Raw genomic sequence first — 24,586 nt, forward strand, 5'->3', positions numbered from 1 at the left:
GGAACAACTAGAGAGTGAGTAATTCATGACAGAATTTTCATTTTTGGGTGAACTGTCCCTTTAAAATTAGACACTTTTTCTACCTTAAAAGGATAAAACACTCTCGCCCCCCAAATTGGCATCATTTATTCGCCCTTATGTCATTGACGAATGACACAACTCTTTCTGGTGCATAACACGAAGATATTTTGAGAAATGTCTCAGTAGTGTTGTGTCCATACAATGAAAGTCAATGGGGGCCAATGCAAATCAGTCACCAACATTCCTCAAAATATTTCTTTTGTTGTTGGGAGAAGAAAGAAAGTGATACAAGTTTGGAATGACATGAGGATGAATAAATGATTTTGGGTAACCTATCCCTTTAATGGAATTGTGTGAATCTTAAAAATGCCTAATTTGAGTTGTGTGGTATGTGTTTAAAGCAGTCCTGTTACAACCCTAATGATTCCCATGGATTTATCAGAGAGGAGTACAGCAGAGCCGCTCTTATCTTTGTGTTTATACGTGCTTGCTTGCTCTCAGGCCTGTTTCTTGAAGGGTCCGTGAGATGAAGAATTTCAGAGACCACCAGTGAGCAGGCATTCATTAACTCACTCGGATCCATGTACACGCTGGGTTTTCTGCTTGTTATTTAGCGGGCTTTGAAATTCATCCAAGGTAAGTCTGTGAGCACTACAGTCATACTGCAGGTGGCATAGATGACAGCTAAACACTTCAGAAGTGATAGTTAGCAGCTATGGGAGACCTTATGGTGTGCATGTTTACTATCTCGTATCAGCTTTGAAATGAAGGTGGACAATGGGGAAAGTGTGGGAAGGAGGCAGTTGTGGGGTTTTGTGTGTTTGCTTTGTAAATGTTTTTCTTCCCGAGAAACATTGTGGGACAATGGTACTGCTTGTTTGCGCTTGCATGGCACAAGACTACTTTGTCTCTTTTAACAGCTACATTTACTTTTCCATTTACTGTGGAGATGTAGTTTGTTTTTCGGTTATTGAGAAAATATGATTTCATGTTCTATGTATCATAACACACACTATAAACAAAGACAATTTCCTACAGATAGTATGAAATGATTATTTTAGCACTTATAGTGATTGCCAGGGCATGAGTGATTGCAATGATCATTTATAAAACACTGTCCAATCAACAAGCCATTGAACTTTATGAGGGTTGGCACATGCTTCTCGACAAACATCTTCGCTGTGTTGGGAACTGCTGTTTTCACCATAATTCATATCGTACCAAAAGCCATGCTTTGTGTTTTCAGCATGGTCGGAGAAAAGCTGCTGGCTTGCATGTTGGTCAATTGGTTAAGCCTGACGCTAATGAGGTCAGTTTACGGTCAGCACATACCAGAAGAACCATGCTCTGTCCAGATCCTTGTTCCTGGACTCAAAGGTATTACGCTGAAGACACTTTGTTGCATTTAGTATTGAACCTAACTATTGAAGGTTGACTCATAGAGAATATTAATGAGATTGATTCTATTCCCATAGTCTCTCGTGTAACTGTATAACTGAATTTATAGTTGTCTTGTAATTGTAAAGGTGAACCTGGAGAGAAGGGGGATAAAGGAGCACCTGGCAGACCTGGGAGACTTGGGCCACCTGGAGAGACAGGTAACACTAGACCCTGTTTTATGAGCTTAATTTACCTTTATCATGGTGCTTTTTAATTACTGTGCACTTACATGATCCACCTATTCACTGACATGTTATAATGCATCTAGTTTTTGTGAACTTGTACATACAGTACAGATACCTCATGTTACATACATGATTTGCATTTTGTTCAGTTGTAGCAGTCTATATGCTTGTTAAGTCGTGATGTAAGGAATACTGTTTCCAGGTCCAAGTCTCCACTCGTGTAGTAAGGGTATTTAAACAGCCATTTATGAGGACTTTTTATTCATATCACACATTTTTGCTAAATTTAATTAACACCATGTACACTACAGTCTCACAGAATCTCCCACATCAATGTTTTAATAAATTATAAAAATGAACCGCTGTGTAGTATTTTCTTATGGAGATAAAGGTTAGGCTCTTTTTTTTTGGACAATTTTACAGCAAACCATGAGTGTGTATCAGCATTTTTTGTTGCCATCTGATAGAATGGTTGGTCCCGAAAATGGTGGTGTGTGATGTCAGACTTACTAAGCGGAAAGTAACATCTGTTCAAAGGATTGTCATACAGTAGATGTAAATTAGCCTTGTTATTTGGGCTTATTTATTTAAAATTTTGTTTCTATAAAAGGGTAGCATGTAAGCAAAAAAATAATAATTTTCACTGTTTTCATTAAAAGTGGAAAGTTTGAATTTGGTCTGTTCCTTACATTAAGCTGTCACATGGTTTCAGAAAACCTTCAAGATTGTCAATCATTTATAAAATACCATACAGCAAATATTTATCTGCATATATACACCCCATATTCTAACATATAACATTAAACAATTAAACAATGCCACTTCGCCATTAGTTCAAACAACGACAACAACAACATTCGGTATATTATTTAAAATTACACTAATTACAATAAAATAAAAAATAAAAATGCATACAACATAAATAGCATCCATTCCTGCATTTACAAATTAATAAAATAAATAACCACCCTCTATTCATCTGCATAATACCTACAGTATACACGGGGTTGGGGAGTAACTGATTACATGTAACAGGAAAAAGTAATCGGGATCCAAATATTTGGTAACTGTAAACCGTTACGGTTACATGAAAAACAAAATAATCCGATTACAATTACAATTAGTAAAAATTAGATTAATATCAGGATTAGAATTGTTTCAAAACTAAAGTAATTGTTTTGTGTGGAAGTGTAAGATGTTTTTGTGCTGTGCAACCAATTCGTAATTAGAAATTAACATTTTCTAATGTCTAAAACAGCAGCAACAACAACAACAACAAAAACATTCCTAAATGCGTCTCAGCTTGTTTTATCTACATAGCCTATAAAAATATGACATTTATTGTGTTAACTGAAATTAATAATCGTGATTACAATATCAAAGTCAATAATCAACAATAATGAATTAATTTGAATCTTGCAGCCCTCTCTAATATGTTCCTGTTTTTACTGTATATTCTTCTTTGAGCCACTCAAGACTATTCTAATGCTGCTTTGCTTCTGTGTAAATGAAAATAATTTTTAAAATCATGTTGCTTTTCTGTTTTATTTATATGTGACCCTAAAGTAATCCAAAAGCAATCGGACTATATTACTTTTATATTGTGATACTTGGATTACATTATTTACGTACATTTTTTATTAAAGGGGTCATATGACACAGCTGAAATGAATATTATCGTTTGTTTTAGATGTAATGCAATGTGTATACACGATTTAAGGTTCAAAAACGCTGTAGTTTCCACATACCGTGCATGTTTGTATCTCCTCTTTGCCCCACCTCTCTTTTTTAGCTCATCGCTCTGAAAAGCGTGGTATGCTATGATTGGCTAGTTAACCAGTGCGTAGTGATTGGTCGAATAGTGGCAAGTGTGTGATGGAAATGTAACGCCTCTTACCATATTTGGAACATCAGGTTACAAAGCAATTGTACTGACAGGTACGCCCACCTTACTTGAGTATACATTTGGGCGGTCTTAGTCAACTCATGCCACGAACTGACGTAGATTTGTGGGGGTGTGGTTACACGAGGCGTTTCAGGCAGGTCTGGGTGAGCATTCGCTTTTAGATAGAATGCATCTTTTGTTCCGACACTTTAATTTTTGCAATTTTACGTGTCTAATACATGCATGGGCAACTTATAACACACCAAAGACACAGAAAAACAAGTAACCCTATCACCCCTTTAAGTAATTTGTAACTGCACCGGAATACATTTTTAAAGTAACCCTCCCAACCCTGGCTACACACAAATACGCATGCCATACCAAATTAAAAGATTAAATGTATGGAAAGATCATATTTTGAGATCCTGCAAAGTAAGGAAGAACAATAACACATTGTAAAAGTAACACTTTTACTAAGTACGTTGCCTTCCAGCAAGAAGGTCCTGTTGAAGAAGGTTGTGTTGCTGAGGGTTTATCCCAGGAACTCAAAGTCCAAAGACATGCTGATCAGTCTGAACTGGAACTCTAAATTGCCTGTAGGCTGGCCACCTGTCCAGGGTATTTTCCCTTCAGCCCAAGTGGGACAGGCTCCAGCAACCCTACGTAAGATGAGTAGGATAGAGAATGGATAGGCTTATGCGTTATGCAAGAGAACTTGAGTCACAATAAAATAAATGTTTAACCTTCAGTATAGTGACCAAACATTCCTTCCTAGAAAAACAACAGGCAGGCTGTCAAATGTATCTTATCTTGTTTCTAGAATGATTAAAGGGGTCCTATTTTGCAAAGTATTTATTATGTTTATGATGTGCTAAACAATAGGTGTTCATGTTTTGATTTTCAAAAAATGCTTTACATATTTCATTGTTCACCTGCGTTTTACACCGTCATCTCAATTCTCAGAAAACAGGCTGTTGAGTTCCTGGTTCTATGAAGTCCCTCCTTCCAAAATGCTCTGATTGGTCAAGCTGAGCCAGTCTTTTGTGATTGGTCTACCGCTTAGAATGTGTGTTGAGATTTTTACCCTATCCGTGTTCCAGGGGGCAGGGTCAATGTAAATTTTGCGGTTCATGATATCACTAACCCAGGAAAAAGTTAGTTGTAGTCCCAACGAGCCGTTCATTGTAGTCTTTAAAAAGTGAGCGTTGCGACTTGCCAGATGTTGTTTATGCTCAAACAGCTTTACTACTCACTAACTCAATTTAAAGAAGTTAAATTCCATCAAACCTCCCGTTTAAGGTCAACTAAGACAGCATTGACTAATAATGGCTTTTATTGTTCGGGCCCCCCATGCCAGAATATTTTAGATGTCTCCCTATACAAAACACCTGATTCAACTCATTATCTTCTTAGTAAGTTAATTAAGGAGACTAATCAATTAGTGTTTTAGTGTTTTATACTATATAGGGAGACATGGAAAACATTCTGCAGGGGGGCTGAGGGCTTGAGTTGGGAAACACTGGTTTAATGCTTCGTCTCAAACACACTGACTGATAAACAAAAGAGTAAATATCTATTGTCAATGCCTCTTATGTATATTAAGCTTCAAAAATATAATTTAGGTCCCCCTGGACTCAAAGGTCACAAAGGTGGCATGGGACGTTATGGGAAGATGGGTCCACCTGGATTCAAAGGTAACTTTGAAATTAAATTGCTATTGCAATTAGACCATTTTGTCTAATTGCTTAATAATACTGTGTGCTTCTCTTTACATTCCAGGATTAAAAGGCGATATGGGAGATTCAGGACCAAAGGGCCCAAATGGGGAGCCAGGTATAGCCATCGCTGAAATAGATTTCAGTTGAAACATATTATTAGATGATTGGATTGAATTGGTTTTACGCTTGGACTGATCGTGTGAATGGTCCCATATTTAATTTGTCTCACCAGGGGTCCCCTGCGAGTGCGCACCCTTACGGAAAATTATCGGCGAAATAGACATTCAAGTGGCACAATTAACCAACGAGCTGAAGTTCATTAAAAATGGTATGTCCTGAAAATAAATGATGGCACGCAAAAGAATGGACCGTGTGCACTCTTCACTGCTGTTTGTAAGGATATTAAAACAATGGATTGGATCCACAAGGGCAGTCCTGATTCAAATGCATTGCACCTGTCAAGTTAATTCATACAGTTGTTCTTTTAACGTGCAAGAGGAACGCATGTAGACAAAAGAATTTAGCAATTACCCCGTAACTCTTTTGTGTAACTGTCAGAATGCACTTGTGTGAACGCTGGGTGCTGCGGTGTGATTATAGAAATTCAGATCCTCATTTTTCAGCACTGCCCTCCCCCGCAGCTGTCGCTGGCATCAAAGAGACAGACAGCAAGGTCTATCTGCTGGTGAAAGAAGAGAAACGCTACAGGGAGGCTGAGTTGTTTTGTCAGGGGCGCGGCGGACACCTGGCCATGCCCAAGGATGCAGCTTCCAACAGAGCCATTGCTGGTTACATCACCGACGCCGGCCTTAGCAGAACATATATCGGCATGAACGACCTGGAGCGAGAAGGCCACTTCGTGTACGTGGAGCGATCGCCCATGACAACTTTCAGCAGGTGGAGGGAGGGGGAGCCTAACAACGCTTATGATGATGAGGACTGTGTTGAGATGGTTTCATCGGGCGAGTGGGTTGACGTCGCTTGTCACCTCACCATGTACTTTGTGTGTGAGTTCGACAAGGACACTGTATGAGCTACACTAAGAAACCAGATAATCAAAGCGACAGGTCCCCTTAAAAATTCTGTCATCATTTACTCGTCCTCATTGTTCATGCAAAATTCTAAGAAATTCGTTGGACTTTCTTTCTTGCGTGCAGTGCCATGACAGCTGCCACCCTAAAAATGAGCTTTGCCACCCCAGTAGCATACTTACTGTATTTAATGTACAAACAATTCATGGATATCTTGGCCACTTCAGTTATTAGATGGGAAGATAAGTCTGATCATAGCGTGTACCCTCAGACAGGAGCGGAAGTTTAACTGCTGTAGAGTCGAAAGAACACGCTTGTGACACAAGTACGTATATCTCCACGCATCAAATTAACCAAAGCAAAGCTTTCATTTGAGTTGCGTGTTCTGGCATGGGTTTTAAATTGTCATTCAAGTCACTGTGATTTTAGGAGACATAACTTGCATTTATGTGGAAAAACCATCAATCGCAACCCTATTGAATTTTTTTTACATCAAAATAATAAGTGGAACAGTACTAAGTCACATGACCATACAGTTCAGAATCTCTCATTTTGCTGCACAGCTGCATGATTCTCAATGACTGTAAATATGATATATTTCCATAGTATGTGAAATACATGTCATGTTCATTAAAGTAATTTCAACTAGTCATCTCGTTTTTTAATGTATTTGTAAGAAATATATTTGTAAGACAAAATTCAAACTTTAAGGATAATTATTCGTTTACTGTAGTTTGTTTTTAGGTCTGTCTTGAATACTGAGTAATGCAGGTATAGTCTGCGTATATACTGTAGTATTTCTGCTACTGGCTGCACTGTTCAGTACGGTGTCCATATAGTCAGGCAGTTAAGGTACCTCACAGTCTGACCTCTACAGGTTGTTTTGCAGTTGTCACTCAACAGACTTCATTCTTTATGTATTGGCAGCCTTAGGCTCCATGCAGTCCCAATGTATTAAGAAATAAACAAGGTTAATATTCCACAAAATGACTCATTTGGGATTAAAACATTATGCTGTGAAATAAACGATGACAGAATTTTTATTTTAGGGTAATCGAAGTCCTTCAAGAAGGAGGAATTTTAATGAAAGATGCAATCTAAAACTATTTTGTAGTTTTAAAGTGATGCTTAAATTGTCTCTCATTCTTGTGTAAGTTAGAAGCAGTTTTTATGACCTCATATTAATTGAGAGGCTATAAAATAGTGAAACGGTGACCACAACACCCAATATAGACGTATACATTTTATATTGGATAAAATCAAGTAAACTAACCAAATGCACTTTTTCTATTATATTTGTAGCACCATAATTAACCATACAGATTGACTGTCATCTCAGAGTTTTTACAATTCTGATTATGAAAACAATGGCAAATTACTTCAGTGTAATGCATATATTTTATTTGTTCAATAAATATACAATAAACGATGAATCATGCTACATTTGTGTATCTTGAACAAAACAAAACAAAAATGCACTGCATTCTTTGTCGATTACGGCATTGCTGCTTTTTTCAGGGTCTTTCATAAGTAAAACGAATTAATATTAGACCTATAGAAGCTTTTAGGTTGTAAATTGGCGCCCTCTAGTGCACACGGGTGGTCATACAAACTGTGAACGTGCTCTTTCTTTGCTGTCATGGAAGGTCAAACCGTCCTGAATTTGACAGTGCATGAAAAATACATCAGCAAGCAGACCATCAGATTAATTTGTGACAAAGTGGCAATCTGTACGCGTGTTACATTTTTTCATAAATCTTTAAAGACGAACGGCGTGCTTGAATTTCATAAAGGGCCCATAGACTGAACTTTACAAAGGTAATCAAGCATCTTGCTTGTGTAAACTGATCCTACTCTACATGTGAGACAAACCAGGCAGACACGTGTCCTGTTTTACAAGTGACCAAAAATATTTAGGATTAGGCTATTTTAGCTTGGCATTACATTTTTATGTAGCCTAGGCTACGAATAAAACTACCGGGAAAGAAGATAAATCAGGTTGAGGCCAGATGAAACGGATATTTGTGATAGCGTGCATACAACAGGGTGTCTAGCACATGAGTAATTAATACACTCATGAGTAATTAATACACTCATGAGTAATTAATACACTCATTAAAATTTAATCTATAGTTTGCCGCTTGTCTAACCTAAACTAATTGGGAACCTGTGACGCTTAAATCTCCCGTTACTTCTGATCAGAATAAACAAGGCCTAGACAATAAAGTTAAAAAAGCAGGAGAAATTCTCATTAACACCTTTAAGCAATTGTTGCTCGTCGACAGGGAGTTTTTAAGAGTGCCATTTTTACTCCGTTTCTATGGAAACGTATCTAAACAGCATCTCACTACCGCCTGTGCACGGAGGAGCTAACCGAGTTATAGCTTTAACTTTTACTGGCTTTTGTTTGTAAATACAGTATATTTTCGGTATTTGGAATTGCCAGCATCTCTCTTATATTTTATCTTTATTATTATTTTTTTAAATCTTACAATGTCTATCGGTCGGGCGTCTAATTCACAACCCATATCAACCAAAACCGTCGTTATATTCCGAAACGGAGATGCTTTTTATCCCGGCCGGAGGTTTGTCATCAATCAACGTCAATCCTCAACTTTTGACAGCTTTTTGAACACTGTCACGCGAAGTCTCACGGCCCCCTTTGGAGCAGTGCGAAACATTTACACCCCCGATAATGGTCACAGGGTTGAAGATCTGGAGCAGCTCGTGCATGGAGAGATATATGTGGCAGCCGGTGCAGAGAAGCTAAAAAAACTGGAGTAAGTTCGTTCATCCACATGATGGTAATACAGATGCTGTTTATTTACAGGGATGTAAACACACTTAACTGCTGTGTTGTTGTTTTACTTGACTTCTTTTATCCAGGGCAGCCAACTGACTTACTAAATGTGTTTGATTGGAAGAAAGAAAAAAGCTTTATTACTTAACATGATTTTAAATACCATCTTATGGGCTAATATGAATATAATGAGATGTTAACAGTGGTCGGCCTATGCTTGTGCTTTCATTAACACAACACAACGATTCGTTTTAAAAGGAGCTCTTGATGTGTTGTTGATTGATATTAACGTGTTTTTCTCTATGACAGCTATCATCACATAATAATACAGAAACCTCAAAAAAAGAAGAGTGAACTGGTAAGATTGATTGTGTTTAATAGACAACAATGCACAACAATGATTGCACTCAATTATATTTTTAATTTTTTCCTAGTTGAATATGCAAAGTGTAACTTGATGAAACAGGATTATTTGTTGTCTTGTTACAGTTTGTCTGTCAACGGAAACAATATTCGAGGCAAATAATCATAACATGTTTGATTACACAACATGTGAGATTCCTGCTGTTTCTCATTCTACATTGTTCAGTAATTGACTCCGAGGCTTCCAGAGAGTGCGGTTGTTGACTGATTTCAAGCCCCCTGTTTTATTATGGCTGAAAAACATGATGCGAACATGTATTGATTTAACTGTAAAATTCTATTTGAGTCAGCTGTTTTGTGCTGTGTTAGGCATTCTCTGAATACATACTGTATGTTCTGTTTGGTTATTAGTGTTTATTGCATTGTAAATGTTTTGCGTTCGCAGTGTGGTCTTGAATACTGTAACTCTCTTTGTTGAAGATCTTTAAGGATCAATCTCAGGCAAATCAGTTATCGATCTTCACAAACTAAAATGTTAATTTCTGGTCAAAATAACTGTCCATGCTATTATTCCCCATCAATATTATTTAGATAAGTTATATATTACTTCATATATATTCATCGAGAGGATGTGGCAATATTTTCCTGTCGGCTTAAAGGTCCAGTGTATGACATTTAGCGGCATCTAGCGGGGAGGTCTCATACAATGAAAGAAGCATGGCACAGGGTTCATCGCTCCTGCTGTAGACATTCACCTTCCTGAAAAATCTAGCTCCAACTGTTCTCTGACACATCTGCCTGTAATTTGTCATGCTTACCCAAAGATCTTACCTATAACTGATTCAGGTGTGTTTGATTACAGTTCCGCAGGAAGGTGTATTTTCAGAAACAGGAATGAGCGCATGTGGTGTATGAGTGCATATAGTACTTGCATAATATATACACCACATTACCAAAATGCCATTGAAGCCAGGAATCAAAAGACGCTTTTGATGCTACAGCATTTGTTTTTTCAACCTTTCCCTGACCCCCAGAGACAAGTGGAGCACTGATTATAAGAATATGCACTTACACTTGCTTTGTGTGAAGCTATGGCACTCTTTGTCACCCTTGTAGCTTCTTGTTTCCATCAGCACAATAACAACCAACATGGTATTTAAGAAATCTGATTGAGGTGTTCCAGATGTGTGAGTGCCATAAATGAGCAGTGGAACACTTATTGTCATTTATGCTCAGCGGGGTCCTTTTCATTTTGTCTTGACTGCAGATCCGACCTGTAGTTCACAGCAGAATAATTGTCCCAGCTCGCTGGAAGAGAATCAGTAATGAGCCGTGCACCATCAAGTGAGTCCTGTTTTAATGTGTCCCTGTTGGAATTCTACAATGGTGGGCCTTCAGGCTATGGCAAAGTCTAATTCTTTAAGTCAAGTAATACTGTCTAATGGTGTAAAATCACACCTTTGTTCTCTGGATTATTGAATTATTTATGTCTGAGTCTAATTTACTCACATGCTGTTAATTTTCAGTGGATATCGCCTTTTCTATTAACGGAATATAGTGCGCTTTGATTTTCTAAGAGCCAAATCTGATTGTATTTTGTAGTGTTTTTACAAATGGAGACATCTTGGTTCCTCCAGCACGCGTGCTGATTCCAAAACACACGCTGGCCAGCTGGGAAAATGTCTTGACCATGGTGACTGAGAAAGTCCACCTTCGCACAGGAGCTGTACACAGGTATGTGCTACATTCATAAACATTAAAGTCCCTATGAAATCAACTATTTGATTTTTTATGGAATATTGTAGAATATTTTTGAAGTGATTTATCTGTGCACTTTATTATTATTTTTTAATTCATGTGCTCTCCCCCTTAAATGTTGGCCAGGGCAGGGTTATTGGGGCCTCGTTTTTGCCCCTCCCCTTTTTCGCTAAAAAGATTCAAATATGCCTCGATTTTGTCAGAAACGATCAACTTCAAACAATCCAATCAGTTCCCAATGGACGAAAGTCCCACCTACATCTTTCCCCTCATTTCAGAAACCGTTTCACTTCGATATTTGTCACGATAGTGAAAAAAAGTAACAACTTCTGTTTCATGCTGACTTGAAAGGTCCAGTGTCTAGTTTTTTGGAGGATCTATTGACAGAAATGCAATATAATATACATAACTATGTCACCTAATTTGCACCTTCACCGCTTGATTCTGCTAAAATCTCCACATTGCTCCTTTAGAAGTGTGTGAACTGTAATATTACAGAATGTTGAGCAGTCTTGTTTTTTTTTTCAGATTGTGCATGCTGAATGGAAAACCTTTACATGGAGGATATGAGCTGCAGAACAGTCAGTATTATGTCGCTGTGGGGGTCGAGAGGTTCCGGCATTTGCCGTATTATCAGCTGGTTCCGAGCAAAGGAGTAATCCACGACCTCACTGATGCGTAAGAAAGATTTTAGAACAAGATAGTTGTAATAAAACACAGATATATCAAGTTATTTTCTTGCACTTAATAACTTACTTAACAAAAATGAAAATTCAGTTATCTCCCTCATGATGTTCCAAATATCTGGGTAGTACAACTGGTAGAGCACTTACAATCATGACCATATCTACAAAAATCCATTTCTACAAAATTCAAAAACAGAATTTTACAGAATAATTTAATAAACTTATTTTAGAACTGGAAAAATACTGGGAAAAATGTCAAGACAATAAAAACATGAAAACATGTAACTTTGTTTGAAAAATGTATGTTAATTTATGGTATTTTTCTGGTGCCCCAGCTGCCAGAAATTTTTGTTTTTTTTATACAGTGTACACTGTATGTTGCTTTAAGTGTATGGCAACTACTCAATCATGATCACTATACTCAATATATTACACTACATACTGTATATAAATCAATTATATATATGTGTGTGTTAATGTGTGTCTTTTCAATGTGTGCTAGGGAGGTAAAATATGGTCAAAAGCAGAATGAACATTTTTATTATGTTTTGCATGAAGAAACTAATACAGGCTTGGAATGACAAGTGTAACTACATTTTTTTATTTCGTTTTTTTAATTTGTAAATGAATTTATCTTTTAAGGTAATATATGTTCTTGCTCTAGGATCAGCAGTGGCATTCTTCCAGCCCTAAAAAGAGAAAAGCAAGATGGAAAGCCAGTAAGTGATATTGTATATTTAATAGATAAAATATCTACAGTATATCATATTTTCAATTGCATGAGTGTGATCATAAAATGTAAATATATTTGAAAAATCCTTTTAATTTTGTCGTTATGATAAAGATTTGGCATTGTGGGATGAACCTTGCCATCTTGAATTGTCTTTTGAAAAATACATTTAAAACAGAGCAAATGCACTGAGCTCACTGTTTACAAGACACCTATCTTGATCATCTCTCAGCTGTTTCCCTTCCACACAAAAACAATTCAATTTGGGCCAAATACAAACTCTGTAGTGTTCATTAGTGTTAAAGATCAGATAGTTGAGAAAAATGTTACCGTCACAGAATCTCAATATGTCCAATCAGGCTGATGTGTGGCAGTGTGAGCTGGGAGTAGCCAGCTTCACCTCATCAATCACTGTCTATAGAAGCTATTGAGTTCCCCTCACCACTCTGTCTCAGTGTTCAGAGTTTGTGTTACTCGATCAAGTGAGAGCCGAACTCCCTCACCAGGGGAAAGCATCGAATACACCCCCCTGTACCTACAGAATGAGGATAAATTGTTTTGTGATATCGTGCAGTTTTTGCTTGATGCTTTGGGACGGGCCAGACTACAATAAACCTAGACCTGGCAAATAAGTGATGGAGAAAAAATGCACTTAGTGAACTGGGACTGAGAGCTCTCCGAAGTGAAGTTTGAGACATCTGGCTATTGTAAATAAGAGAAAGGACGGCTTCACATTTGCCTGTTGATGTTGGTAGGGAAAGCTCTTGTGGTTGCTCCATGAGTGTTGTTCTCTAATTGATTTCTCATGCTTCATCAGCTTCATTGAGGAGAGGAAATAATTTGAAGAAAGTGCCCAATTATCTTTGATAGAATGAAGATGGAATAGCAATCAAAGTCTCATCAAAGAGTCATTCAATTCCAAGGTGTAGTTCCATAATCTGTTTACATATCCCTGTAATCTACATTTGTTTGAACGAAAACAAAGACTACACATATTTATTTCTCCCCTCAGAATATCAGTAATTCAGAGTTTCATGTATACACTACAAGCCAAAGATTTGGATGCATTTGACTGAAATTATGATTGTTTTTAATGCTCTTCAGGATTAATCATATAAACCTCAAGATTAAATGATTGAAATTAGAATAAAAATATACATTTTATATACAGTATAAAACCCTACAACATAAACTAGAGAGTACAGAGATGTAATTTAAGTAAAAGGTGGCTTTTTTTAGAAAAGGAAAGAGAACTGTAATTTAACATTTACAAGTATTTTTTAGAGAATTATTACAATGATTTTTTTCCCACTACAAACAAATTGTGCTATTTCATAATTTTGATAATCTTACCACACACTCCTGCCTATGTTATATTTTTGCACATATAATAAGAATAATAGTAATTATTATTATTATTATTAATAAAAATAAACAGTTGTGGCCAAACTTGTAGTTGCGTAGGGATAGTTCACCCTCAAAATAAAAAATCGGTCCCCATTGACTTGCATTGGTTTTGTGTCCATACAAAGAACTCAGTGGGGATGGACGGTTTTTGGTTACCAACATTTTTCAAAATATCCTTTGTGTTTTGCAGAAGAAAGGTTTAAAATGACAACAGGGTGAGTAAATGATGACAGATTTTTCACTTTGAAGGTGAACTGTTCCTTTATAACGATTTGAAAAAATGATAATTGCATTTGAATTGAAATTTAGGTTCTGTACGTTCTTTAAAAAACGATGAAGCTCTCCTTAGTTGAGTCCTTTCTAGAGATCAGCTTCTTACCAGCTGAGGGAGACAAATTCTCAGCTTTGGCCTTCCTCCACCACCACTATCAGATCCCTTTTCTTCTCTCTGCCCGGCTGCTTACATTACCCAATGATGTCATACTACATTAGTACGTAAACATTTTGAAAATGAAATTGAATCAGGTAAGAACCTGTCTCCTCTTCCCCAAGCAGTCAATACAGCATGTTTAACCCTATATTTTATTATCGTTTTACCCAAACATAGGGCATTACTATATATTACTAAAAATCTCAATGGGCCAGCAGAGCTTGGCAGCGCACAGACAGATGAAAGCAGTTACACAGCATTTGGTGTGTATTCTGCCATTGGTGAAACAGATGTTTAGTGAGGTGTCAGCAAGTTGAGATGGGTGGAAAAGTGCAGCAGTGACAGAGATGATCACCGCCCCCTGTACTAGGGGCCACACATCAATGTGTGTGACATCCAGAAGCAGTCAACAGGGGAAAGTGAATCCGTGCCAGACCCATGCCATTGAACTGCAGGGCGAAGCTGTCCTCTCATATCTCCTTTGACTCACTTGTATCAGACCTGTGTTGTCTCCAGGGTGGCTTCTAGTTTTGGAGGTGCGCTTCTTGAGGGATTTGGTAGCGACAACCATCCAGCTGCTCTCTGTCAGGCCTGTTCTGCATAGACAGGGGGAGTGGTTCAATGATACAGCAGTGGTTCTCCGTTATCACATCGGTCTTGATTGATGTTACCCTCCCCCAGCTTACTGTTCCATGCTTCAGTTAGTGTAATGCAGTGGTTCTCAAACTGGGGGCCCCCAAGAAAGTCCAGGGGGGTGACAGATTTTGTGGCATTTTATGAAAATCAAACATCAGAAAAATAATACCACAAACTAAAAGAATTGATGTTCCAGCATTGTATAACTGAATATGTGTCGTGATTCTGCCTCATCTTGTCATGTCTTTCTTGATCTTGTGGCAGAATCACGACAGGATCCCTTGTTTTATGTGGAGAGAGAAGTTTCGGCATTCCACATTCCCTCTGTCTCCGGTGTCGCGTCTCTGTTCCCGCCCTTTCGTCTCATTATTTCTAATTATTCATGTTAATTAGTTCATGTCCCGCACCTGTTCCCTCTTGATTTGCTCCCCTTTAAATAGTCCTCATGTTTCATTGTCCTGTGTTCGGTCATTGTGTGTGGTGTGTTTGCCGTGTGAGCTGTGTCTAGTCTTGCTGTAATCCATGATGTGTGTATACCGGTCCTGTCGTGTGCCTTCCTGCTTCCCATGCCAGTGTCCTTTTGTGAATTCCTCCGTTCTGTCTAGTAAGTGTTCAGTTTAGTTTTTGTCTAGTGTTTGGTTAGTCTAGTGTTTAGTCTTCGTTTCTGTTTACCTGTGTTTATTGCTTTATCCCCTCGTGGGTTCTTGTTTTATGATTTATCATTTAAATAAAGTCTTGTGTTAACCCCTTCATCCCCGCTGCCTGCAATTGGGTTCTTCCCCACCTGTTTCATGACAGAATGACCGAACCCCAAGAGAACCCAGCAGGCAGCACAGACGTGAAGCGGTGGCCGTGTACTTCCAACCCGGAGTGCTGGAAGGCCATAGCCTCACAGACCCATGCTGGAGGTGGCCCATTCCCAGCCCAAGGCCACCGTCCCATACAGGACTATGCTCGGGAGGTCGAGGCCAGGAGGGCTTCCGTCCCCGAGGTGTTGGTGAGTGCCTGCCTGTTGGCCGGGATGGACGAACCTCCATCTTTTCCAGAGCGGGAGGAGTGGGTCTTTAAACCATTCCCACAGCTGGTGGAGCTGCTGCAGCTTCGGGAGGAGCTGGTTCGAGGCCCCTCTCCCAGCTGTTGTCGAGACTCCTCTCGTTCCGGTTTGGTGTCTATTCCAGAGGACTGCGTAGTAGGCACTCTCACCCTGGGGGACTCAGCACCCCCTGCACCGAGCACCGCCTCACCCCCTGCAGCCTCGCCTCCAGCCAGCCTCAGTGGCAAGCGGGGGAGACGAGAGTCCTGGGGGTCCTCGTAAGAGGCCTCCAACCCCGAACCTGCCGTGCCCTTCACCTCCTTCCTACAGCCGACCACCAGACGGGTGGCTCGGCTGAAGAAGAAGAGGCAACGGCGGGCAGCACGGGGCCCTTCCCAGCCAGTGCAGCAGCCGGCGTCCCAGCTGGTGCAGCAGCCGGCATCCAGTCCGGTGTGCAGTCCGGTGCAGCCGGTTTCCAGTCCGGTTTCCAGTCCAGTGCTGCCGGTGTCCAGTCCGGTGCTTCCGGCCCAGCCGGCCTTCCAGTCGGTATCTCAGCCGGCCTTCCAGTCGGTGAATCTGCTGGCCTTCCAGCCGGTAACTCAGCCGGCCTTCCAGCCGGTGACACAGCCAGTCCCCAGCCTTGTTCCCCCTAGGACTTCCCCAACTAAGTCCCCCAGAACTCTGCGCCCTCAAGCGCACTCGGGGACTAGGACTGCTCCCCCATGAACTCTGTTGTTCCCCCACCCCCCCTCCCTTGTATTTTTATTTATTATGTCACCCCAACCCCATGATCTTGCACCTTTGTCTGCCCCTGATCTTGTTCACCATGTGTTGTTGGTTCTTGTCTTTGTCACAGTCTGTCTTGTCCTGTTTGTCACCTTGAGGAGCGTCAGGATATCGCTCCTTAAGGCGGGGGTTCTGTCGTGATTCTGCCTCATCTTGTCATGTCTTTCTTGATCTTGTGGCAGAATTACGACAGGATCCCTTGTTTTATGTGGAGAGAGAAGTTTCGGCCTTCCACATTCCCTCTCTCTCCGGTGTCGCGTCTCTGTTCCCGCCCTTTCGTCTCGTTATTTCTTGTTAATTAGTTCATGTCCCGCACCTGTTCCCTCTTGATTTGCTCCCCTTTAAATAGTCCTCATGTTTCATTGTCCTGTGTTCGGTCATTGTGTGTGGTGTGTTTGCCGTGTGAGCTGCGTCTAGTCTTGCTGTAATCCATGCTGTGTGTATACCGGTCCTGTCGTGTGCCTTCCTGCTTCCCATGCCAGTGTCCTTTTGTGAATTCCTCCGTTCTGTCTAGTAAGTGTTCAGTTTAGTTTTTGTCTAGTGTTTGGTTAGTCTAGTGTTTGGTTAGTCTAGTGTTTAGTCAGTCTTCGTTTCTGTTTACCTGTGTTTATTGCATTACCCCCTCGTGAGTTCTTGTTTTGTGTTTTATCATTTAAATAAAGTCTCGTGTTAACCCCTTCATCCCCGCTGCCTGCAATTGGGTTCTTCCCCACCTGTTTCATGACAATATGTCTTTGGTTTAATTAAAATGTAAAAGTTTGAGAACCACTAACAGACTCTTTTTTTTGGATTGGTGTAAAATGTCATACACTAATTTAATAGTGTACACTGTAAACATGCTTGGTTTTTTAAACCATAGTTGGGTAAAAAAAGGAAAAATCCAACTGGTGGGTTTAAAAAAAACCTTCGCTGGGATGTTGATGTATGGTTAGGTCAAATATAAACACTTTTCAGGTTAATTTATTACAGCAGTAACCCAGCATTTTTGAAGTGAATATTGGGCCCTTTATATACTGACTTTCCACCTTCAAATGCATGGGTTACATGAAAATTAGTCTTGGGCAACCAGACTTTTGGTTGATGGCAGGAAGTTTGACAACTATTGGAGCTTATTTATGCAAAACTCTCCACACTTTAGAACTTTTGCTCACGGCTCCGCCATGTGGTTGAGAAGCGCATTGTGTGTTACCAGTGTTGTAAATAATGTCGCTGTATAAGCTTCCCTGTGGGTACCGCAATACACATGAATTTGTTTACTAAGCTGATGGAAACGGTGAATGCAGAAATGTTGTTTGGAAACCATGTCCCGCTCTTTCGCAGGCAGGGGATGGGCGGGGCTGTGTGTACCGACCCAAACACAGAACTTACAGAGTGTGGATGTAGCTGCTATGAGGCTGCTCAGGTAGCAGCGGCAGTAGAATTTGTCCGTTAAAAAGTTGTTCTACCACTGAATTAATTTTAGAGACATTATTTTTAGGTCGAAAAACTACAAAGTGTTGCTTTAAAAAATGCTGGGGTATTATCAACCCAGCGCTGGGTCAAAAAGAGACGACCCTATAAGCGTGTCTATAAGAAGCGTGTGACAGCCGATAGTATTAAGTAGTAAATAATAATCAGATTCTATGAACGACTACAAAAAAGCTAAGAAAATAGCAGAAATGTTTATAGACTTCGTTATCAGAATTTATGTCTGAAAGTATTAGATATTTTTTCAAGTACTGATTATTTTCTAGATATAACTAAAAAACAAAAAAGGAACATACAGTGTTGCTCATGGCTATCTGGTTTGAAGCATTATTAACGTGATAAGTGCTCAGATCTGAATATGTTTCAAATATATTCTTCAAGGCAGTTTGTGTGCAATATTCATTAAATGGTCAGTGAGCGGTCCATAGCTTTGCTGGCTAATGCTGTGTTTAGATGAAAATCAACCTTGAACTCTTTATAAAAACACTTTTTTATTGTTTTATTTTTCTCAACATCATCTTCCATTCTTAAATTTCCAGCCTGGTGTGCAAACTTGAGGGAGTCAGATTGGCAATTCTTATTCATCCTACAAGTTTTAAACATTTGATGAAATAGATTTGAATTCTCACAGACTGACTCGAATGTGCCAGTCGAAGTTTTGCCAGTGCTGTTGTTTTTCTGGCCCTCCTTTGCCCACCGACGGCTGTTCGAATTCAAAGCAATGTCAGGCAGAGTTTGCTTTTCAAAAAGCAAATTCCCCAGACTCCATGTTAGTGTGCTAGCAAACACCACTGCCCGAAGTGTGTACCGGTGGAAGGCCGAGATCAGTGAAGTACCCCCAAGCTGCCTCTCTATGGAGCCAACTAACAGTGGCAAGAACTGGAGAAAAATGCATTAAGCCTTTTCTTTTCCTCCCCGTGCCAGAAATGGCTCACCTTGCTCCCAACGGTAGGTGTACACGGGTTGCTGGAAGAAAATTACCTTTTGTGGGAGTATTAATTCAGACATGCATCCTGCTGTCAAAGCATCACTCTGAACTCGTCTCTCTCTCTCTCTCTCTCTCTCTCTCTCTCTCGCTCTCTCTCGCTCTCTCAGTCCCCAGAGCACTGACTTTTTCATCAATAACTGTCTGCCGTCTGCCTGAGAATAAGTTATTCTCTTCGCCTCTCTTTTTTTAAAGCTTGTTTGGATCCTCATTGTTTGATCTGGCTTGATAAATAAGACTATTGCAGTTAGAAATTCATGGCTGCCGTGTTTCATCAATAAATGATTAGTTCGCTGTGCTCTCTGGTGATTGATAGGTTGTGCATGGGATGTATTGGAACCAGATGAATTCAATACTGTGCCGGTCGCTGGGGAGCTACAAAGCATATCAGCTCATGAAAAATTGAGGTCAATGGAAAATGTGAAAAAGAGTGAAACAGGAAGAGCGAGATGTGCTCGAAACACAGTTGTTTCTTGTTATAAGAGGATTGGAGGCACACTTTAGGCATCAGATCGAATCAAAGCCATGTATGGTCTTAATTTGAAGATTGCTTTCTTTTAAACATTGTAGCTCGTGAAACCAGGAGTGGACAACGATGACTCCGTTTTTTATGCCAAAACGGACCAAGCCAAACCGCCCAGGCAGGCCTCGGAAATCCCGAACTTCCTCAGTACAGTGGGTAAGTGTATCAAACGGATGAAGCAATAACTTTCCTTCTATCTCCCTGGAGTTTATATATTTCCATTCTGTCGCTTCAACAGATACAGGCATTTTACATAATCGCCAATGGGCAAGTGTTGTTTTGGTATTCTCATTCTTTGGTATACTGGTTCTTATTTTTTCTTTAGATCTTCTTCCAATTTTTTTCTTATATACCCTCGTTTTTGTGTGATTTTGAAGCAGTTATGATTAAAGGAACGAGACCGCGGAAAAAAATGATATTTTGTACTCTTGCATGTGCACAGTGCAATATAGCGGGCGCGGGTGTGCGCTAGAAATTGCTTCGAATTGACAGGCTGTTCTCTAAAGCCCACCTACATTAGGGAAATATGCTCTCATTCTTGGATAGAATGCAGTCCTGTGAGAGGAATATTAAAGCTCAGCATGGCTTCAAACGCTGTGGAGGGCTTTAAATCATATAGATAAACTCAATCAAGCCGTTTTGTTTCAAATGTATGCAAGCTCTGCGTTAGCTGTACTAGAGAAAACAAAATGTTTCCATTTTTTTCCTGATAGGTAATCAAAACGTTCATAAGTTATTCATGAGGAATCATTCTCTCTTATTCTGTGCTTTTCTCAGTATTGTTTTCTGTTCTTTTTCCTCGGTCAAATCGGTCTCTCGTGCACTTCTGTTCCTATAGAAACTTCAATCATAACTTTAGTTTAACTTGCTGCCTTGGTTTCTTTATTGATAGCATGTGGTGCCTGTCTCGCATAATATATTTCTACACTGTCAGGAGTGCAATAAAGCATTTTTTGTTTGTTTTTTATTAATTTAATTTAATTTTGAGGGCTCACCAGTGGCAGCCCTTCGGTGAGTAAAATATAGACATACAGTAATATTAATTACAGTATAATCTAAAATATGAGCATTTGATTGGACAAACAATCTGTGAGTGCACGATGAGTCACCAATATTTGTTCTGTTTTCCTGGAAAGGAGATACACTGCAACAAGTGAATTTCGTACTTTTTGTATTGTTTTTCAGTTCAAATATCTAAATTGTTCAACCCTTCTGAAACCTCAGATGTCGAATTTCACGTTTTTTCAGGAAATGGAAAAAAACACTGCACTTTCTAAATGAATAAATACTGTGTTTTCAAGTTGACACACAGTTTTATTACTTTAATTGGCTGGATATTTGCAAAATATATCTCGAAATATGGAGATACAAGGTTTAAGAAGGACAGCAGTGATTTGTTTGACAAGGAATGTAAGATAGTACGTCTTTTCTTATTTCATTTTTTTCTGAAAAAGTTATGCGTGTTTTGCTTAAAACAAGCAAAAATGTCTGCCAATAAGAAACAAAATTTGAGGTAAACCATTTTTTAATTTTAATATTTTATTTAATTTTATTTGCCTTACCCCATTGGCAGATATTTTTGCTTGTTTTAAGCTTAAACCTATTTTTTCACACAAAAAATATTATCTTAGGTCATTTTGCTTCCAAAAAATGTATCTCGGTTTGAGAATTTTTATATTTTTGTACTACAAACAAGAAAAAGTAAAACATATCTAAAGGTTGTGACTAAAACAGCAATGCTAACAACTTTTCAGCAGAATACTGTACATCAACAGTTTTTAAAGTAATCAACTTTTTCCTACAAATGAGTTACTTTTTGAAAGCCTGTTCAATTTATATAAAGAATATTTAGTTGAATGTTGCTGTTTATTTGTTTGTTTTTAGCTACTGTATACTGCTATTGTATATACCGTGTATTCTGTGTTTTCTTCTGTTTGGTGTAAATGTATATTTATGCTGTCATCCCCTTAAAATGCTGAGCAGACACGTGTGAATGGACATGATGCTTCTGTACACAGTTCAAACTGAGCAACACCTATCAGTGCATTGTGTCTTTTACATGCCATGAGGTCATCAATGAGTAATTGCAGGCGCTCCAGAGCTGCCATCACTTTACACATAAGAGCCAAGCCAGCAGTCCTTTTGATGGAGTTGAGTTTCCCCTCGCTCGCATTAGCGCTGGATGGTCTGTCTGCAGCCATGCTTATAAAAGACCCTCGATGAAGGCTCATATCTACTCAGGACACTTGATCATGTCCCGTGTGGTAGAAGATTCGCATAGTGGCATCCCTAATGGCAGAAGCCGAAAAAATAAAACAAGAAACCTCCTTTTAACTACATCAATTGCTGCCGGGGATAATAAAACACGTCTTGGCTGCAACAGTCAATCACATCACCTGTTGGAGGAGAAGTACCTCTGCTGTCAGCCTATCATTTGTGCAGATTGTCTTTCCTTTGAATGTCAAATCCACCCACGGCCACAGATTGCATCTCAGGATCAAGAAAGCCCATTAAACGCTTTGTAAAGGCAGACTTGATTTGATGTGAAATGTTTATCACTTTAATGCTTATATGTCTGATGTTCCATCTTCAGGCAGGTTCCTTCTTTGTCTACGGTTGAGAGAATATACTGTACAGTATTGAACGTTTTGTAACTGACATTAATTGATTTGTAGTTTGTCGTCACAGAGGGCCTGTCCATTTACGGTACACTGTCATCTTGTGTGGATTATGCTTTACCGGGTTTTCATGTCCTTGAGTGTTTTAGTTGTGACCCAACCTGAATGTACTTGATGCTTAGGAATCAATGATGCCGTGGTTTATACTTTAAAGGGCTTTGTCCATAAAAAATTAAAGTACTAGAAAATGCTAAAAGCTCCTGTGAGATAAAGACCAGAGTTCTATTAATGGCATAGAAAAAGCAATTTTATTCAACCGATTATCTCCATATTCATGATTTTTTGTTGTTGCCATAAATCATTATTATTAGTCACCCTTTATGTTTATCACTGAGTTTTGCAAATATAACATCCAACCAAATAAAAGTATTAAAAAGTGATTTAATCACTGTAAAAGTACTGTTTTTTTCCATTTCCTGAAAAACAGCGAATTCAGACATCTGAGGTTTCGCAAGGAAAGCGACAATTTGGTGGCTGCTGTGTTGAAAACACAACCTGCTAAATGTTCTCATCATTTTTTGGACCAAGCAACAACATGTAACATATCACTCTCTTCAGAAAAAAGTATCTTCAAAGCCACCAACAAAAGAAAAGAGACAGTAACAGCATCTGAGGTCCTGGAAGATAAAAGTATGAAGGTGGATCTTCCTATAGAACAGGTGAAGATCAATCAAAAACAAACTTCAGCATATCAAAACAAGGAGGCAGCACTTACAATAAAACAATATTTTCTTCTCTTACAGGTGGATGTTAAAGAGGTTGAGGAGGAGCAGTCCCTCCACAAAGACACCCAACAAGAAAGTGGTGGTGACAACTCTGCAAAAGACTGCAACCATCCGAATGCAAGATCACCCCTTTCCAGAAGTCAAGAGGTGAAAGAATTCGCTTGCACCCTAATACCCGCCAGCATGTGTCTGGAATATTTCACCCCAAAAATGGTCCCCATTGACTTTCCATAGTATGAATAAAAATGACTATGGTCAAGTCAATGGCGACCGTTTTCTGTGAACTATTCCTTTAAGTTCTAACCTAAAAATCCCTGTCAACAGATCTCAGAGTACGCATCTCATATAAATGAATCAGAAGGAGCGTCCCAACTCAACAGTCACAGAGACAGCAGAAACAAGACATTAGCTCAACCACAACCAGCGGTATAGAGCTCTCAACATGTGACTGTGATGTCATCTGATAAATCACAAGTCTTTCTTCACAATGGATGTGGTCATAAGGAAGGATATGACACTCCCACCAGAAAATCCAACCCCAGAAAATTAGTCAATTTAGATACAGCTCTTATTGTGGTCCAATAGTCTTCGACTCGCTACGGCGGGAATCTCATAATGTTGATGAACGCGCACAACGGCGGTTTGGAATATTACAATGCCATGCAATTTCACAGTGCTTGGAAATCGGAAGATATCGAGTCTTATTTAAACAATCAATAACACGCAGCATTCCGTTTAATGAAAACTATAATTCCAGACAAAGGCAATTACACCACCGGGTATTGTTTTGGCGGCGTGGTTTTTGCTGTAGTCTGCATTTCCCTAATAAAGATATTCTTATCGTAATAATTATTGACTGGGGAGTGTGGTTATTACCTTGTTAAGGACCTCATCAATAGTATAATTCATTTCTTATCACATTTAGTCATGTATGGAGATTGCCAAATCAGAGGGTGCTATAGATCTCGGGAATGGACCGTGTGTAATAGAGAGGGGTAATTCTCACCAGTCCAACCTCGGTTAATTGGCAGAATCATCAGCACCTCTCAAAACACTATTTGATTTACAAGAGCGGGCCAGGGGGCTGTTTTTACGAGTATTTGTGGTCTCGGTACTAAAGACGGGGAAGTGCTAATCTTGCAGGACTTGCATAGAAGGACTGAGTAACATTAACCATTAACCGTGTTCCCCAGCACTCCACAACGTCCAATAAATATTCTCATGTTGAAAGCTTGTATTCCCAGTTGTACACATAGCAGTGGCACACTGTTCTTTTCCTGTCCGGCTGTGTTTATTATC

At 39.3% G+C, this 24,586-nt stretch overlaps 2 protein-coding genes across 3 annotated transcripts; both read left to right on the plus strand.

Moving 5' to 3' along the window:
* The first annotated feature begins 1,268 nt into the window (after window positions 1-1,268).
* Window positions 1,269-6,838, plus strand: colec11 (collectin sub-family member 11). Of its 2 annotated transcripts, none has more exons than XM_057344463.1 (6): window positions 1,269-1,398; window positions 1,548-1,619; window positions 5,154-5,225; window positions 5,311-5,364; window positions 5,482-5,577; window positions 5,873-6,838. In XM_057344463.1, exons 1-6 carry the CDS (start codon window positions 1,269-1,271, stop codon window positions 6,280-6,282), a joined length of 834 nt encoding a protein of 277 aa, XP_057200446.1. In that variant the 3' UTR covers window positions 6,283-6,838. The 2 variants fall into 2 exon arrangements, with proteins under 2 accessions (XP_057200446.1, XP_057200447.1); XM_057344464.1 differs by having other exon boundaries at window positions 5,891-6,838.
* A 1,935-nt stretch (window positions 6,839-8,773) lies between these two features.
* On the plus strand, window positions 8,774-24,107 carry LOC130559803 (doublecortin domain-containing protein 2). Its single transcript, XM_057343081.1, has 10 exons — window positions 8,774-9,060; window positions 9,390-9,438; window positions 10,711-10,787; window positions 11,046-11,177; window positions 11,730-11,879; window positions 12,552-12,606; window positions 19,932-20,040; window positions 23,121-23,221; window positions 23,306-23,434; window positions 23,612-24,107. Exons 1-10 carry the CDS (start codon window positions 8,774-8,776, stop codon window positions 23,717-23,719), a joined length of 1,197 nt encoding a protein of 398 aa, XP_057199064.1. The 3' UTR covers window positions 23,720-24,107.
* The last annotated feature ends 479 nt before the right edge of the window (window positions 24,108-24,586 follow it).

The sequence above is a fragment of the Triplophysa rosa genome, linkage group LG10 (genome assembly GCF_024868665.1).
Source record: "Triplophysa rosa linkage group LG10, Trosa_1v2, whole genome shotgun sequence".
NCBI classification, from domain to species: Eukaryota; Metazoa; Chordata; class Actinopteri; order Cypriniformes; family Nemacheilidae; genus Triplophysa; species Triplophysa rosa.

Coding starts and splice junctions, on each gene's coding strand:
- colec11 (XM_057344463.1), top strand. CDS start 1,269: ATGGTCGGAGAAAAGCTGCTGGCTTGCATGTTGGTCAATTGGTTAAGC. Junction 1,399..1,547: donor CCTTGTTCCTGGACTCAAAG/GTATTACGCTGA, acceptor GTAATTGTAAAG/GTGAACCTGGAGAGAAGGGG. Junction 1,620..5,153: donor TGGGCCACCTGGAGAGACAG/GTAACACTAGAC, acceptor AATATAATTTAG/GTCCCCCTGGACTCAAAGGT.
- LOC130559803 (XM_057343081.1), top strand. CDS start 8,774: ATGTCTATCGGTCGGGCGTCTAATTCACAACCCATATCAACCAAAACC. Junction 11,178..11,729: donor CGCACAGGAGCTGTACACAG/GTATGTGCTACA, acceptor TTTTTTTTTCAG/ATTGTGCATGCTGAATGGAA. Junction 11,880..12,551: donor ATCCACGACCTCACTGATGC/GTAAGAAAGATT, acceptor TTCTTGCTCTAG/GATCAGCAGTGGCATTCTTC.